The sequence below is a fragment of the Spermophilus citellus genome (assembly GCF_964194105.1).
Source record: "Spermophilus citellus genome assembly, chromosome: 4".
In the NCBI taxonomy this organism is placed as follows: domain Eukaryota; kingdom Metazoa; phylum Chordata; class Mammalia; order Rodentia; family Sciuridae; genus Spermophilus; species Spermophilus citellus.
The window spans coordinates 137,205,825-137,222,126 of NC_138185.1; the positions used below are offsets into that span (position 1 = coordinate 137,205,825).

The window sequence follows — 16,302 nt, forward strand, 5'->3', positions numbered from 1 at the left end:
AAAATAAAGACATTGTGTCAACCTAAAACTAAAATAAATAAATAAATATAAAAAATAGTACAAAGGGACTCAGAGCAATATACTAATACTGGGTAGTTATTTCCCTTGAATTCTGCAAAGTTTCTCATTTTGTATACATTAATTCTTCTCTGAATAGACTAAAAGAATCACTTACTTTATGTAGTTGCATTTGGATATAAAATATACCAAAGCACACAATATTCCTATTATGAATTTGTTTAACCTAAGCCAACAAGAGGAAAATTTTAACTAAGAAGTTGAGAATTTAAAATATGAGGGCTGGGGTTGTAGCTCAGTGGTTGAGCGCTTGCCTGGCACACATGAAGCACAGAGTTCGATCCTCAGAGCCACATAAAATAAATAAAAATGATTTTTGCTAGGCAAAAAGAGCTAGAATAGCAGGAGTATATTCAAGTGTGCCTAAGCCAAATCCTCATCCCTTTTTATTTTGAGACAGGGTCTTGCTAAGTTGCTTAGGGCCCTGTTAAATTGCTGAGGCTGGTCTCAAAACTTTCAATCCTTCTATCTCAGCCTCCTAAGTTGCTGGAATTTATAGGCATGTGTCACCACACCCAGCAAGAGTATATTTTAATCTTCAAAAAAGAAAAAAAAAAAGCCCTCAGCTTGGATAAAGCATAGGCAGAAGCCCTTTCATTTCGGTTTTTTAAATTAAAATGCAGCACACACACACACCCCAAAAAAGAGCACCTGTACATATGGTTCCCTTCTTAAGGATATGTACCCCTAGATCTCAGCATGTCACATAATAAATAGGTTGTACTTTCTCCCATGATCACCTTAATGAGTGCTCTAGAGGCTCAGAGCTCCACTCTCATCTACATTATTTCGGTGTCCTTCAGCCAGCATTTCTATTCTAATGTTTTTCAAGAGTTTTTTGTTATCTCCTGAGGCAACCTGCAGGCCCACTAAGTTCTACTGATTATCTCCCAAGGAATAAGTTGTTTTTGCAGTGTTTTGCTTACAAAATTATATATTTTCAGTGATCTAACTGCATTAACCATGAGCTCTATTATTTTAAAATGTTCAGTTTTGCAGAATGCAAATATTTTCAGAATACACTCAAATTTCATAGCAGAAAACACCTACATGGTTATCCTGAGACAGATGACAGACAGACAGAAAGATCCTATCCCCAGCTGCAAAATTACATAAACAACTATGCAGTTAAGCAACTAGTAATAATTAGGCCTTACCTGGTCTCTGGCTCACTGGTGGACTCCCATTAATTCCTGAGAGTATAATAGGAACAGAGCCCAGAGATGAAGTAGGTGTGGTCACCATGGAGGAAGACGCAGCTGTGGTCACCATGACTATGGAGGTGGAGGCAGTGGAAGCAACAGGAAGAGTTATGGTTGGAGGAGATGCTACCAAAGACTTAGGAAAAGTAACTGAAGCCACAGGGGTAGTTATCCCAGTAGTTTTGGTAAGGTTCACAGTGGCTGTAGACTGGGTAGATGTTACAGGGGTGCTGGTATTAGTTTCAGAGACCTCAATAACCCCTGCAGTGGTGGCACCAGAAGAATAAGTAGTTTCTTTAGTTCCCACGTCAGAAATAGCAGTCATAGATGTCACAGCAGTAACATTCTCTAAAAACACTTGAGGGGTGGAAGTAGTGACAGCAGCAGTCACGGGACTGCACACCTGAACTGGCTCAGAAGAAACCACAGGTGTGACGACCATTACTGGAGAAGGTCTGATACTGAACTTCTGTGGCCCTGTCAGGGGTTGGGGTGTGCTAACTCCAGGTATCTTCTGCTGCAAGGCTCCAACTTTACTCATCACAAACTGTGTGAACACACCACCAGGAGAGGGTCGAGCCGCTGCAAATAAAAATTTGCAGGTCAAAAATCTTCAGTTCTCTTATTTTACCCTCCTAGTGACTGTGCTTATCAACATTAATTGTGCACCACTGGGTCAATTTCTTACAGGTATTACCTACCTGTATTATATGTGCCAATTTCCACCCACAGAAATCAAAACACTTCCCTCAATCCAAAACAATGGCATATAATTCCAACAAGAAAGGGATTAAAACTGAGTGTTCCTATTAAAATTCTCTGGCTATGCAAAATATTCAATTCGTCAGGACACTAAAAAGACAATACAGCAGTAAAACTTCACCACCTAAAACAGAAAGTAAAAAGAAGAGGATTTTTTGCCTAATCCTAATTTTAAAACTTATTTCCACCACTTCCTCCTATACCAGCACCTCCACCTCTTTAAGGCTGTCTCTTATGAATAAGACAGTTAAGTATTGCATATTCTTAAAATGCATAGATATTTTTTCAACAGAGTGCAGGACAGGGCTGCATTTTTGTTGTTGTTGTTGTTGTTGTTGTTTTAAAATCACAATTAAAGTTGTTTTTTTAAAGGAGGCAAAATAGGTTCTTTTTAAGGCATACAATGCCTATCCTCTATCTTCACACAACTCCAGCCTTCAGCCAGATATTTCAATTTCCTGTTAGAGGAATAAGAATGAAGACACAATTGACACTTTTACTTAACATTCCTAAATAGATTTGAAACAACAGAAAGAGGAATTCAACAAAGAAACTGTTGATTCTCTAAATGCTAAAACAAGTGCTTCTAGAAGGCAATTTATTACATACTCTAGAAATGAAATGTTGAGCAAAATAAAGGTTCACAAAACAGGGATGTATGGAACAATGTAACATTTTGAAAACCATGTTTTATAAAAAAAACTTTCTACTCTGAGCCTATACTACCCCAACTCTCTAACTTTTCTAGCTTCTTGAAATCTTAAGATCAAGGAACATGCATTTGATTGATGCCAAAACCCCTCGTCCTTACAGGAAAAATACTAGAGAAAATATTTTTTTAAAAAATTAAATCACGTCTTTTCTATATTAATATGTAGAAGACTCAAAAATAATTCTAACAGTAACTAGTCTCTAATTCATCTAGAATCATAAGCCATCAGAAGAGTTTACAAAAAAAAAAAAAAAAAAAACAGATTCAGGTAACACAGACATCAATAATAATTATGCCAAATCCTGTCCTTTTCTAATTTTAACAGTCTTCACACCTGTAATAACTGATCAAGCACTAAGTTATAATCCTTTCCAAGCTATATGTACTCTCCAACTTACCAATTGGCCTTTTTGCTGGGACAAATGCCTTCGGATTCTTCCCAGGACGATTTGTGGTAGTGCCAGAGGAGGATGTCGTTTTGGAGTTGGATGTAGAAGGCAACAGGGTACGTGGTTTCCTGGATGCAGCCACCTTGGCATTGGATGCTACCTTGGAGATGACAGTACTGAGGGTTGAGAGGTCCAGGACTGAGGGTCGCAACCTGCCTGTGATATAAGCAGCTAGCCTATTGGCTGGATGCAATGCCCCCATCTGTCCCAATAGCAACTTAGCCTGCGGGTAACTCTTACCATTAACCTGAAACAAGTGGCAAAGAGAAATTCTGTAAAGATAAAATTCTCTTGCTAACTCTTCTCCCTTGACAGGGGTTTCATTTTTACAAGGTTTTAAAAGTCTACTTTTCAGATGTGAAGGGGAAAAAAAGAAGTGGGCTTTTTCTATTCAGGACAATCTGAGTAATAGGGAAGTAGAAAAACGCCATTATCTGGTATTCAGAACTAATTCCATTGTCTTCATTTTATAGTACAGAAACAGAGAATCTTAGAAACTCATCACTTCTGCATCCTAGATATTGGAAAGTCACAGGAATGTGTCCGAAGAATCATGCAATTGTTTTATTTTAATTTAAAAAATTAATTAAGCTATTAACAATCATCAGGAAAAATGGTTAACAATCATCAGCAAAAATTCTGTCTTCCACAGAATCCTCTCTCTGACCAGAGAAGAATAATGAGGCCCTGAAATAAGGGTCTTTTCCAGCATCCTTTATATTTGAAATATATATGATAAATCTACTTTAAGTTGTTATGACAACCACTGTTACAATAACCTAAGCTACAAAGTCACTTCAGTTTTTGGTTATCAAAAGGCTCAAATTTGAAGATGTTGTCTTCATATTTTGGATAAAATATGGGCTCAAAACAAATGCTGGTAGAAACTCAATGTAACTCTAGACCCAGTCAGAAAACTATTAGACATGGTAAACCAACAAACCAAATATGGCACAGATTTTCTCTGCTGAGTTGATTACACTGCCCATCTTGGACAGAGATATAGTGTTTTTTTGTTTTGTTTTGTTTTGTTTTGTTTTTTTGCTTCTTTCCTTTTTTAAAATTTTTATTTCTTTTCTTTTTGGAACTGGGGAATTAACTCAGAGGCACTTTACCACTGAGTTACATACATAGAACTTTTTATTTTTATTTTGAGACAAGAGTCTTGCTAAGTTACTTAGGAACTCGCTAAGTTGCTGAGGCTGGCTTTGAACTTGCAATCCTTCTGCCTCAGCCTCCCTAGCTGCTGGAATTACAGGCATATGCCACCATGTCTGGCCCTTTTTTATTTTAAAGGAAAGAAAACAAAAACCTCCCATTTTTCTTACCCATGTTCTCTAGGTCATATTACTGGTGACTCTAGAGGAAATAACCTTTTCTATGACTTCTTTTTATCAAGTGGGGGACAGGACACAGTGGCATACACTGTAATCGCAGTGGCTCAGGAGGCTGAGGCAGGAGGATTCCAAGTTCAAAGCCAGCCTCACCAACTTAGTGAGGCCCTAACTAACTAGTGAGAACCTGTCTCAAAATAAAAAGGGCAGGGATATGGCTAAGTGGCTAAGTGCCCCTGGTACCAAAAAGAAAAAAGTGGTGGACAGAGGGTGGACTGAGGTAGAATCTACTCTCTTAATAGGAAGTTAGTAAGGAGGATAGCTAGAGCAAACTATTCTATCTTCCAAGATGCAAAATAAAACTACTCTTTGCTACTTTGGTAAATTGTGATTATTCCCAGAGAGATCAGGAATATCCAAGTTTAGTACAAAAAAACACAATCTCTCCATCCCAAAGTAAACTTTAGTACAGATTTTCAGGCTATGTAGCATCTAGGTCAGACAGTCCTGTCTGTTCTGTTGGGACTGCTTAAGACTACTCAGCAGCTTCCCCAAAGTCTACATAGATTAAATATTCCTTATCCAAAATGCTAGTGACTACAAGGAGTGTTTTTGAAATTTAGACTTTAAAATATTTGCATATATATGTAATGAGATACCTTGGGGATGAAACCGAAATCTAAATAAAAAATTGACTTATGCTTCATATACACCTTAAACTGTGTTCACAGTCTGAAGGTAATTAATTTTATACAATATTTTTAGTATGTTTGCCCTCTTACAACATGAGGTCAGGTATGGAATTTTCTATTTATGGGGTCATGTCAATGCTCAAAAAGTTTTGGCTCTTGGATCATTTTGAATTTTACATTTTTTGGGTTAAGGATGCTCAACATATATTATAAACTGCTTGACTGCTTATGCAAATGACACTCTATGGTGGCTTTGGAAGTCCTGATCAGGAGAGAACACAAAATCTCTATGCCCATATTTCAGGGAGTCTTATTAGAAATCTCAGTTAAGTCACTATTCCCAAAGTATCAATCAATAAATGAAAAGAGAAATATCATTCTCTCCATCATTAAGAGTTTAAGAAATACCAACAGAAGCAATGACATAGCACCAGCAGGAGTAAACTACAATAATTTTCTTTTAAAGTAGACCAGTTATATATTAATGGAGCAGTCCTTAGTCCAAAGTTGAGTAACCTTAGCAATAACATAGGACACTTGCATACATTTTCTACCCTTATAAAAACATATTTTATACCACTGAGCAAGAAGAAAACCTTGACAATGACTAACATTTTCATTTGGAACTTCTCTTTCCAAGGATTTCCTAGATGTTGGTATAATTTTACAAATATATTCTTCATGAATTACTGAACAGCAAGGATACATGTATTTGTCCTAAAGTGACTACACTGATAAAACCTCACAAATCAAAGAAAAATATATGACTCATTTTTTTTTAATTCTATGTATTTGAATTTCTCATAAATTAAAATTTTCCCCAGGAATAGGGACATGACTCACAGATAGAGCACCAAATTCAATCCCTAGCACCACAAAAACAAGATAAAATATCTCCAAGTTTCTAAATATATACTGCCAACTGCCTGTCTGAAAGTCAAGTTCATCATCTTCCCTTTACTAGCCTTAACATTCTAAACAAGAGATTCGTATTGAAAGCTATATGCTAATAATAAATTTTAAAAACTAGATTAAATTCCTATCTTTGGTTCTCAAAATATCACTATAGTCTACGCAATAAAGTTTAAGAATATCTTTTTGAAAAGAATAGAAAGAAAAATCTAATAATACAAGGCTCTGTTTCTGTGTATAAATGTTCCAAAAATTCACTGTAGGTATGCATCTAACTGACCAATTAGAAAAAGGGATAATGATTTTGTTACCCAGTTACCAGGAAATGTGAAGGTAAAGGACTTAAGGCCCAGTAAGGGCTCTGAAAAAAATTAAGATGTCACCTAAATACAAAAAGGTGCTATGTCCAGATTAAAGATAATTCTCACCTGGATAAGCCCAGATGTGCTTGAACTGGGTTTACGCTTATAGGCCACAAGCTTTCCTGCAGGAGAAAGCCCTGCATAAAAAGGCAGACCTTTGCCTCCATGTAATCTCTCCCTCACTGAATCCAGAGCATCTGTCTGCACAGGAGAGATATCATCCATTTTCCCAGGGGACAATGGACCACCAGGAGTCTCTGATCCAGATTTATCAGCCATATCATCTTGATCTTGACATGATGGCATAGAGATTTTGACACGAGAAGAATAAACAGGAGGGTTCTTCTCACCCCGGCTCTTTCGTTGAGAAGCCAACTCAATGATGAAGCTGCCCACCTTAAGTGATTGTGGCATGTTGCTATTGATGTGCTGGGATAAGATGCTCAAAATCTTGTTTCGATCTTCCTCCCAGTTGCAGTCTGAGATGATCTCTATCAGTTTGGTGGGACCACCAGGTGACCTCTGATGCACGTAAGAGGTAGAAGAGGATTCCCCTTCATTGCAGGAAGATTTCCAGCTCTTTTCTGATAAAAAATTGAAAAATTTTTCAGAATCACAGCAATTCTGTATTACTGGACTTTTAAAAGATATTCCAAAATTTCTCAATGTTCTATTCCCATATACTTTCCAGGGGTAACCTAATATGTAAGTTTAACATTCATAATTTGGGAGTTTTCCAGAAAGAAGAAAGATCTCACAAAATTGTCTTCACTATCCTCTGATAAAAAGGAAGTTCCCTTAACATTACTCTAAGAGGCCTTAACTATTATCTAAGAAGTGCTAGCTTGCAAACAAAGCAAGACCTATAACCAAGGTTGATTATTTGGCTTACGTTACTACTCTGCTATTCATTGGGCAAAACAAAAATACTTGCAAGTTTGCTCTGAAACATGCTCTGACGTGCTAAATCTTGGGGCAATCAGAAAGATTTCATTCAACTCCCCAATATATTTCTATCCATGGTGACATGTTGAAAAATATGTATTTTATTAGATACTGAGATCTCTACAGCAGAGTTTCCCAACCAATATGCTATAATTATAGTTATGTCCAGGATACTGATCTCCATGGCCCCCGGGGTACTCATGCTCTCAGCCAGGTTTCTTCCACCCAAGCAACTTTTTCAAAATCTCTCTGTGCTATGGAAACATATTTTCTGCATACTATGACACTTTTTAAAGACAGGAAGTACTACTGCATGAATGTTATAAGACTTACAAAGCATAGCCAAAAAAAAAAAAAAAAAGCCCAGAGGTAACTTCCAGGTTATTACTATTACCTCCCATCACAGTAATTCAGGAAGTATTCTCTATTAGATAAATCAGTGATATTCTTTCTCTTCCTCTGTATTTCCCTGATAGTGGGAGGTAAGAAAGACCTGAGGCAAATTTTCAATAGCTAATAATGCCAATACTGCTAAGGTTTGATAAGGAGAGCTAAAAAAAAAAATTTTCACTGACCTCATCTCTAAAAGTCTCTCATAACATACCACATCAATATGAATAAATTTTATTTTTGAGAATTATTAAACAAAACAAATAACAAACAAACAAAAAATAAGATGCTTACTTATTAATCTCTATTTTTGGCAGAAACCAGAGAAAGGGTAAGTGACATACTCTGGATTGCTAGTTTTGGTTTTCTGCCATTATATAATCCAGACATATATAATTACCAGTAACTATTAAGATTCTGACCTTGTGATTTATCAGAATCATCCTCCAAGTCACAAATGAGTTGTTTTAAGGGTTGCTGTTCAGAATCAGGTTCCTAAGGAAGGAAATAACACAGAAATACTTATATGTGAGACAATGCAAGATGGTTCAGGGGAGAAATGATTGGGTTGTGAGAATCTTAACCCACTCAGTGAATTAATCCCGAGAGGGATTAACTGAGTGGTAACTGAAGTGGTAGGGTGTGCCTGGTGGAAGTGGGGTTTAGGGCATATATTTATATCTGGCAAGTGGAGTTCTCTCTGCTTCTTGACCATGATGTGAGCTGCTTCCCTCTGCCACACATCTACCATGATATTCAACTCATCTCAAGCTCTGAGAAATGGAGGCAGCCTTCTATGAATTAAGACCTCTGAAACCATGAGCCCTCATATAAACTTTTCCTTCTTTATAATTGTTCTGGTCAGATCCTTTAGTGAAAAAGCTGACTAAAACAGCTTCCCAACTGAACACACAACTACATTACTATCATATAGAATCCTGGGAAAAAAAACAAGTAGTCTTGTTCTAATGTTTTTTTTTTTTTTTTTTTTTTAAAGAGAGAGTAGAGAGGAGAGGGAGAGAGGGAGGGAGGGAGGGAGGGAGGGAGAGAGAGAGAGAATTTTTAATATTTATTTTTTATTTTTTAGTTCTCGGCGGACACAACATCTTTGTTGGTATGTGGTGCTGAGGATCGAACCCAGGCCGCACGCATGCCAGGCGAGCGCGCTACCACTTGAGCCACATCCCCAGCCCTCTAATGTTTTTAATAATGACTGTCATCAAGAAAAAATTATCAGGGCCTGGGAATATTGCTCAGTGGTATAGCTCCTTTGAGGCCCTGGATTTAATCGCCAGCACCACCACCACCAAAAACAAAACAAAACAAAACAAAAAAACATCATCGCCATCATCGTTGTCATGTGCATTGTACTCTACAGTTACTCTAGTGAAGAAGGAAAATATTTTAGGTTTAACAGAACAAGCTTCAGTTACTTAAAAAATTCAGCAGTGTGGGAAGACATAAATCTTACTAATTACAGATAAATAATTTAATTAAACCCAGAAGTATTTGTGTTGTGTTTTATTTACTCCAAGGTCAGAAAAATAATACTTTTAGTAACCCTAAGGTATAGAACACCAAAGTATGGAGAAAAATAAATTAATTTACATGTCATGTAAGTCTTGAGTACATTCTTGTAGCATGAAAATTCTAATCATTCTGATAGTAATTCAAGTTCTAATACCAGCAACAAGGAATTAAAAGTTAAAACAATTGTGCAACAAGTAATCACCTTTGAACTATGGTTCCCAGGACTAGAATGACATGAGTTCTGCTGCTGAAGTGATGGAGACAAGGATGGAGACAAGGATGGTTGTCTGTGTTCCTCTTTTTTTCGTTCATATACTCGAACGCGGGCACAAGTCATCATACTTTCAAAGTACAAATAGACTGGATCTTTGTCCTCTTCCCTTATCTGCAAGTTTTATATATCAAAACATCTGATACAATAGTGAAAAAAAGTCTCCTATACTCTAAAAATGAAGACAAATATTCAATCTGTGTTTCCATTTCATCAGCTGAAATTTTTAAATGCAAGCTTTAAAATTAAACAGTGTAAGTACAGTTTGTATGTGCTAAATCTTGGGGTAATCGGAAAGATTTCATTCAGTATCAGGAAATTTCAGATTACACCAGAGCAGTGCTTCTCAAGTCATCTGTGCTAAAATACACATTTGTTAATCACCAGTCAAACACAGACTGATAGAGTACAATAAAACAAATTACTAGAGCTGGGCATGCCTATAATCCCAGCAGCTCAGGAGGCTGAGGCAGGAGGATCAGTTCAAAGCCAGCCTCAGCAATAGTGAGGTACTAAGCAACTCAGAGAGACCCCATCTCTAAATAAAATACAAAATAGGGCTGTGGATGTGGCTCAATGGTTGAGTGCCCTGTGTTCAATCCTCAGTGTCCACCCTACCCTACCCCCCAAAAAATAGAAAAATAAAAGACATTATGGGCTGGGGTTGTGGCTCAGAGGTAGAGTGCTCGCCTACCACTTGCGCGGTGCTGGGTTCAATCCTCAGCATCACATAAAAATAAATAGAGAAAATAAAATATTGTGTCCAACTACAATTAAAATAAATAAATAAATAAAAGACATGTAAAATTACTGCAAGCTCAAATTTTTCAATATAATAGATTAACCTTAATCAACTTGCTGTAGAAGTTGTTTGTTTTCCCCCTTTGGAATTGGGGATTGTATTCAAGGGTACTTTAACAATGAGCCACATTCTCAGCCCTTTTTATTTTGAGTGAGGGTCTCACTAAGTTGCTGAGGCTGACCTCAAATGGCAATTCTACTGCCTCAGTCTCCTGTGTCATTGGGATTAAAGACATGCATGGCTCAAAGATTTGTTCTTATATTTATTTCATCACAGACCAGTAACAAAGTTTTAGACCACCACTGGTACAGAAACCATGTATGCTGTGTTGTATTGTGTTGCACTGTAGAGGATTCTTTTTCAAATGAGTGGACTGAGAAGTCTTACTTTTCCCTATCCATCTTCACAGATACACAATATATCAACTGTTACTTTAAATCTGAACTTTTATTACTATTTAAAAATTTGCTTTTAAAAGGCTTTTCTTAATATTTTTCTACATTTTCTAGCATTTTGTGTCTCAATTACACAATAGTTTATACTACTGGAATAACAGTACCTTTAAAAGACTTTGCAAGTCATGTAAAAAGCCCAGCTTTCCATGAACTTCTTGAAGAAAAACATGCCTATCTTTAAGAATCACTGATTCATTTCTATTTTTATGACATTTAAAAAGTTTCAGCAACTAAAAAACTGATTAAACAAAAAAAGACAATGTCTTACAAACCCATTAAAAAGCAAAAATTGCTCACAGAATATAAACCGAAAATCTGGTTGAACTCTATCACTTCTACAAATGACTTTTGTAACTTGCAAAAAAAAAAAGGAAAGAAAAGAAACTCCAGGCGCACTTACCACAGGATTGGGCTTGGGAGTATATGCCCGTGAAGGTTTAATTCCAGTGAGCAGTTTGCCTTTCACAGTAGTAGATAATACTTCTGGCTGAGGCAACAATAATGGTTTCATAGGCTCAATGACTGAGGGTGTTGGGATATAAACTGGCTCCGGATCTACTTCACCTTCTACTTTCACCCACAATGGGTAATGTCGAACAGGCTGCTCAGGCTCTGTTTCACATATAGCTTAACAAAAAATAAGATTAAGATTTTAAGTGCTTTAGGCAACAGAAGTTCATCACTGAAGCAATGCCAAACAAAATTTATTCCCTCACAAAGACAGTAACTCAAAATAATAGTCAAATAGATACTCCCTAAAAACCTCCCCATGTACCTTAATTTATTCATCTATTAATCAAATATTTATCGAATATCTACTATCTATTTTAGGCACAAGAGTGAACATAGATAGGAATGAAACAAAGTTCTCAGAATATGCATCATATGCATTTTTTGTCAAATTTATCCTTAACTATTTTATTTCTTTGGATGTTATTGTAAGTTGTATTTTTAAAAATTTCAATTGCTAGTTGTTTGTTGCTTATATGCTGTATACTGACTGTGTGTGCTACACAATCTTAACTAAACTAATGATTTTACTGGCTGTTTTATACACTGATCAGGATCTTCCTATCTATAAACAAAGCCAATTTTAATTTTTCCTTATCACATTGGATGTCTTTCTTTAATCCTTACCACACTGGCTGGGACCTTCAGTCTGTTGTTTTGGGGATTGTGTTGTTTTTGTTTTTTTTTGTTTTTTGTTTTTTTAAATTGATAGGATTTTATTTTGTCCTTTCTTTTCCCTTCTCTTCTCATTCCTTCCCTCTTGCTTGCATTTTTTTTGTTTTTTTTAAAGAGAGAGCAAGGAGAGAGAGAGAGAGAGAGAGAGAGAGAGAGAGAGAGAGAGAGAATTTTTAATATTTATTTTTTAGTTCTCGGCGGACACAACATCTTTGTATGTGGTGCTGAGGATCGAACCCGGGCCGCACGCATGCCAGTTGAGCGCGCTACCGCTTGAGCCACATCCCCAGCCCTTGTTTTTGTTTTTTGAAACAGCTTTGCTTTGTTACTCAGGCTAGTCTTCTCAATCTACTGGGCTCAAGTAGCCCTCCTGCCAAAGCATTCTGGTTACTGGCTACTGGAACTATACACACAAGTGACTGTACACAGTTCTTAGTGATGAAACCACACATTCTTCCTCCATTCCCAATATTTGGGAGAAAGCACTCAATCTTTTCACTATTAATATTTCAACTGTATAAAGTTTTTCATAGATGGACTTATCAGATTGAGAAACCTGCTTTCTATTCCTGAAGTACTCAGAATTTTTAAAAGATTGGATTTTGTCATTTCTTCAAAAATATCTATTGTTGTAGCTCAGTGGTAGAGCACTTGCCTAGTTCGTGCCAGGCACTGGGTTTGATCCTCAGTACCACATAAAAAATAAACAAACAAAACAAAGGTATTGTGCCCAACTACAACTAAAAATATATATATATATATATATGTATATATCAAATAAATAAACAAAATAGAGATATTGTGTCCAACTACAACTAAAACATACACATATATATGTATATTTATATATAAATCTGTTGAGACAATTATATGGCCTTTATTTTATAGTCTATTGTGACAATGAAAAATTATTTAACCCAGTGCAGTAGTGTAATCCCAGCAACTCAGGAGGCTGAGTTAGGAGGATCACAAGTTTTAGGACAGCCTAGGCAACTTAGCCAGACCCTGTCCCAAAATAAAAAACTTAAAGCAGGTGATGGGGTGGGGATGTGCTCCAGTGTTTAAGTACTCCTGGGTTCAATCCCCAGAATAAAAAAAAGAAAAAGAAAACTACAGGGGCTAGGGTTGTGACTCAGAGGTACAGCACTTGCCTAGCATGGGCGAGGTCCTGGGTTCGATCCTTAGCACCACATAAAAATAAATAATTAAACTAAAGGTATTGTGTTCAACTACAACTAAAAAATAAATAAATAAATATATAGATATAGATATAGATATAGATATAGATGTATATAAAGAAAGAAAGAAAGAAAACTACAGGGCTGAGGCTGTGGCTCAGCGGTAGCGCACTTGCCTGGAATGTGTGAGGCACTGGGTTCAATCCTCAGCACCATAAATAAATAAATAAATAAATAAATAAATGTCCATTGACAACTACAAAAATATTAAAAAAAGAAAGAAAGAAATAAGAAAACAAAACTACATTGACAGATTTTCAAATGTTAAAGCAACTTTGGACCAAAAAATCTTAATACATATAGAAAATAAGTATAATAAAAATAAGTCTTCTACCATACCCAGTATCACAGCTCCATAGTGACTACTTTTTAACTATTTGTGTTTTAGTGGCTACCTCAATCATCCTTTAAAAAAAAAAAAAAAAAAAAAAAAAAAGGTCTAAAAAATGTCTTAGTTTCCTGGTAAGTCTATTAGCATGATTATCCTTTAAGCATATTGTTGGATTTGATATGCTAAAATTTTACTTAGGAGTTTTTTTTTTTTCTTTTTGTATCTATGTTCCTAAGGGACACTGGTCTACAGTTTTCTTGTAATATCTTTTTCTCTACTGAGTCTGTGGGTAATACTGGTCTCATAGAACAAGACCTTTCTATGGAACATATATATAATGGCATTATGTAATCCTTAATGTTTTACAGAATTCATCAGTGAAGCCACTGATGAGTTGACACTGAGGATTTTCATTACAAATTAAAATTCTTTAATAAAACTAAACCATTATCTAGTTCTTCGGTGAATTGGATTCCTCTGAGTCTTTAAAGAATGTTTATTTCATTTTGAGTTGTCCCTTATTCTTCTTTTTAACTTCTATAATGAAGTCACCTCTACTCCTAATATTGGTAATTTGTATGTTCTCGTTTTTCCAATCAATATGGCTACAGGTATCAATTTTACTGATCTTTTACTTACATTTTTAGTTAACTTGGAGGGATATGTCCTATGTTTAACAAAACTCGAGTGGGCTAAGAAAGCTGAAATGCCAAGTTTTATCCTTTCTCTTAGTATTGGTCACAGCAGGTAAGCACAGTGCCTTTACACAGCCAACAGTATTTTTCAACAAACCAAAGGACAAACAGGTGGTAACAGTGATGCTCAAAAGGGAATACAACAAGGAGAAGTGATTAAAATTCCAGAAATCACACCTTACACACTAGAAAACACACAGGGACTTTGAAGTCAGAAAAACTTAACTACGAATCACTATTGTTTACTTATATATACCTGATTTTGAGAACAAGTTAAACTCTTACAAATTCAGTAGGGTCATTTGTATAATAGAGAAAAAAGCTTCCTTAATATATAAGACTGCAAAATTAAAATGATATGGCCTGCACAGGGTGTTCTGCATGGACTGTCCAATAATGTTAGTACTCCTCTGTTCACACCAAAGGATTAATGGGTCATTAATTATAGGTAAGCTTTTAAGTCTATTACCATTCCAAAAAACTTGTTTACTTATTAATTTATTTCTTGCAGAACTGGGGATTGAATCCATGACCTCAACCATGCTAGGCAAGTAATCTGAGCTACGTACCCAGTCTTTTTTTTTTTGCAGGTGGGGGGGGGGGGAGTACGGGGCACTCAACCAGAGTCACACTGCCAGCCCTATTTTGTATTTTATTTAGAGACAGGGTCTCACTGAGTTGCTTAACACCTCACTGTTGATGAGCTGACTTTGAACTCACAATTCTCCTACCTCAGCCTCCTGAACCGCTGGGAGCACAGGCATGGGCCATAACACCCAGCTATTCTTTCTTTCTTTCATTCTTTATTTGTTTGTTCATTTATTCATTCATTCATTTATATTTTTGGTGCCTGGGGTTGAACCCAGAGGTGCTTAACACTAAGCCACATCCCTAACCCACTTTTTTTTTAATTTTTATTCTTTAGGTGTAGATGGACACAACACAATGCCTTTAATGTGGTGCTGAGGATGGAACCTGGGACCTGACCGTGCCAGGCAAGCATTCTACCACTGAGCCACAATCCCAGTCCCCCCAACCCATTTTTATATTTTATTTAGAAACAGGGTCTTGCCAAGTTGCTTAGGGTTTTGCTAAGTTGCTAAGGCTGGCTTTGAATTCACAAACCTCCTGCTTCAGCTTCCTAAGCTCCTGAGTTTACAGGCTCATGCCACTGTTCCTGGCTTTATTTTAATTTTTGAGGATTTACTAAGTTGCCGAGGTTGGCCTTGAACATAATCTTCCTTCCTAAGCCTTCCTTGTAAGTATGCACCACTGGGGCTGGGGTTGTGGCTCAGTGGTAGAGCGCTCGCCTAGCATGGGTGAGGCCCTGGGTTCGATCCCCAGCACTACGTAAAAATAAATAAAGATATTGTGTCCAACTACAACTAATTTTTTTTTTAAAGTGTGCACCACTACACCTAAAAAAAAAAAAAAAATGTATGGTTGGGCTGGGGTTGTGGCTCAGTGGTAGAGCTCTTGCCTAGTATGTGTGAGGTTCTGGGTTCAATTCTGAGAGAGAGAGAGAGAGAGAGAGAGAGAGAGAGAGAGAAGGAGGGAGGGAGGGAGAGAGGTCCAACAACACCTAAAAATTTTTAAAAAATATGTGGTTATTAAATGTCTAAAATTTCATGAACTGAGAAAACTTTTATTTTAACTACATAATGAATAATAACCATGTAAAATATAAAATTATAAGAAAAAAGAAAACTTCAATTTCATAACTTAGCAGTAGCTAAGAACTCCATATAATGAGAGAAGGAAATCGGCATTATAAACTTGCTACACCTCTCCACTTCTATTAGCTACTGTTATTTACACATTGTCAAGGTTTGTATGACTGATTTCTATAATTACATTTAAGTCATTAGCATTTTTATATGCTTATGTGATTAATGCTTGTAGAACCAATTAGGGTGAATGGTCCTTTAGAGGAAGAAAGGTAATTCTATATCACTAA

General features: G+C 36.4%; 1 protein-coding gene across 22 annotated transcripts in view; it reads right to left on the minus strand.

Annotated features, from left to right (window-relative positions):
• MGA (MAX dimerization protein MGA) overlaps positions 1-16,302 on the minus strand; it is a 130,074-nt gene that overhangs the window by 20,746 nt on the left and 93,026 nt on the right. For 11 of the 22 annotated variants that reach the window (XR_014021668.1, XR_014021669.1, XM_081291903.1 and 8 more), the window contains exons 10-15: positions 11,297-11,523; positions 9,571-9,753; positions 8,261-8,333; positions 6,570-7,087; positions 3,153-3,450; positions 1,236-1,862 (exon numbers count right to left, since the gene is read on the minus strand). Coding sequence is in view for 19 of the 22 variants with exons in the window: in XM_081291903.1 (XP_081148029.1) it covers positions 1,236-1,862; positions 3,153-3,450; positions 6,570-7,087; positions 8,261-8,333; positions 9,571-9,753; positions 11,297-11,523 (1,926 nt within the window). In the remaining 3 variants the exon portion in view is untranslated. Of the gene's footprint in view, positions 1-1,235; positions 1,863-3,152; positions 3,451-6,569; positions 7,088-8,260; positions 8,334-9,570; positions 9,754-11,296; positions 11,524-16,302 lie in introns of those variants that run through there. The other 11 variants (XM_081291908.1, XM_081291909.1, XR_014021670.1 and 8 more) reach the window with 10 other exon arrangements.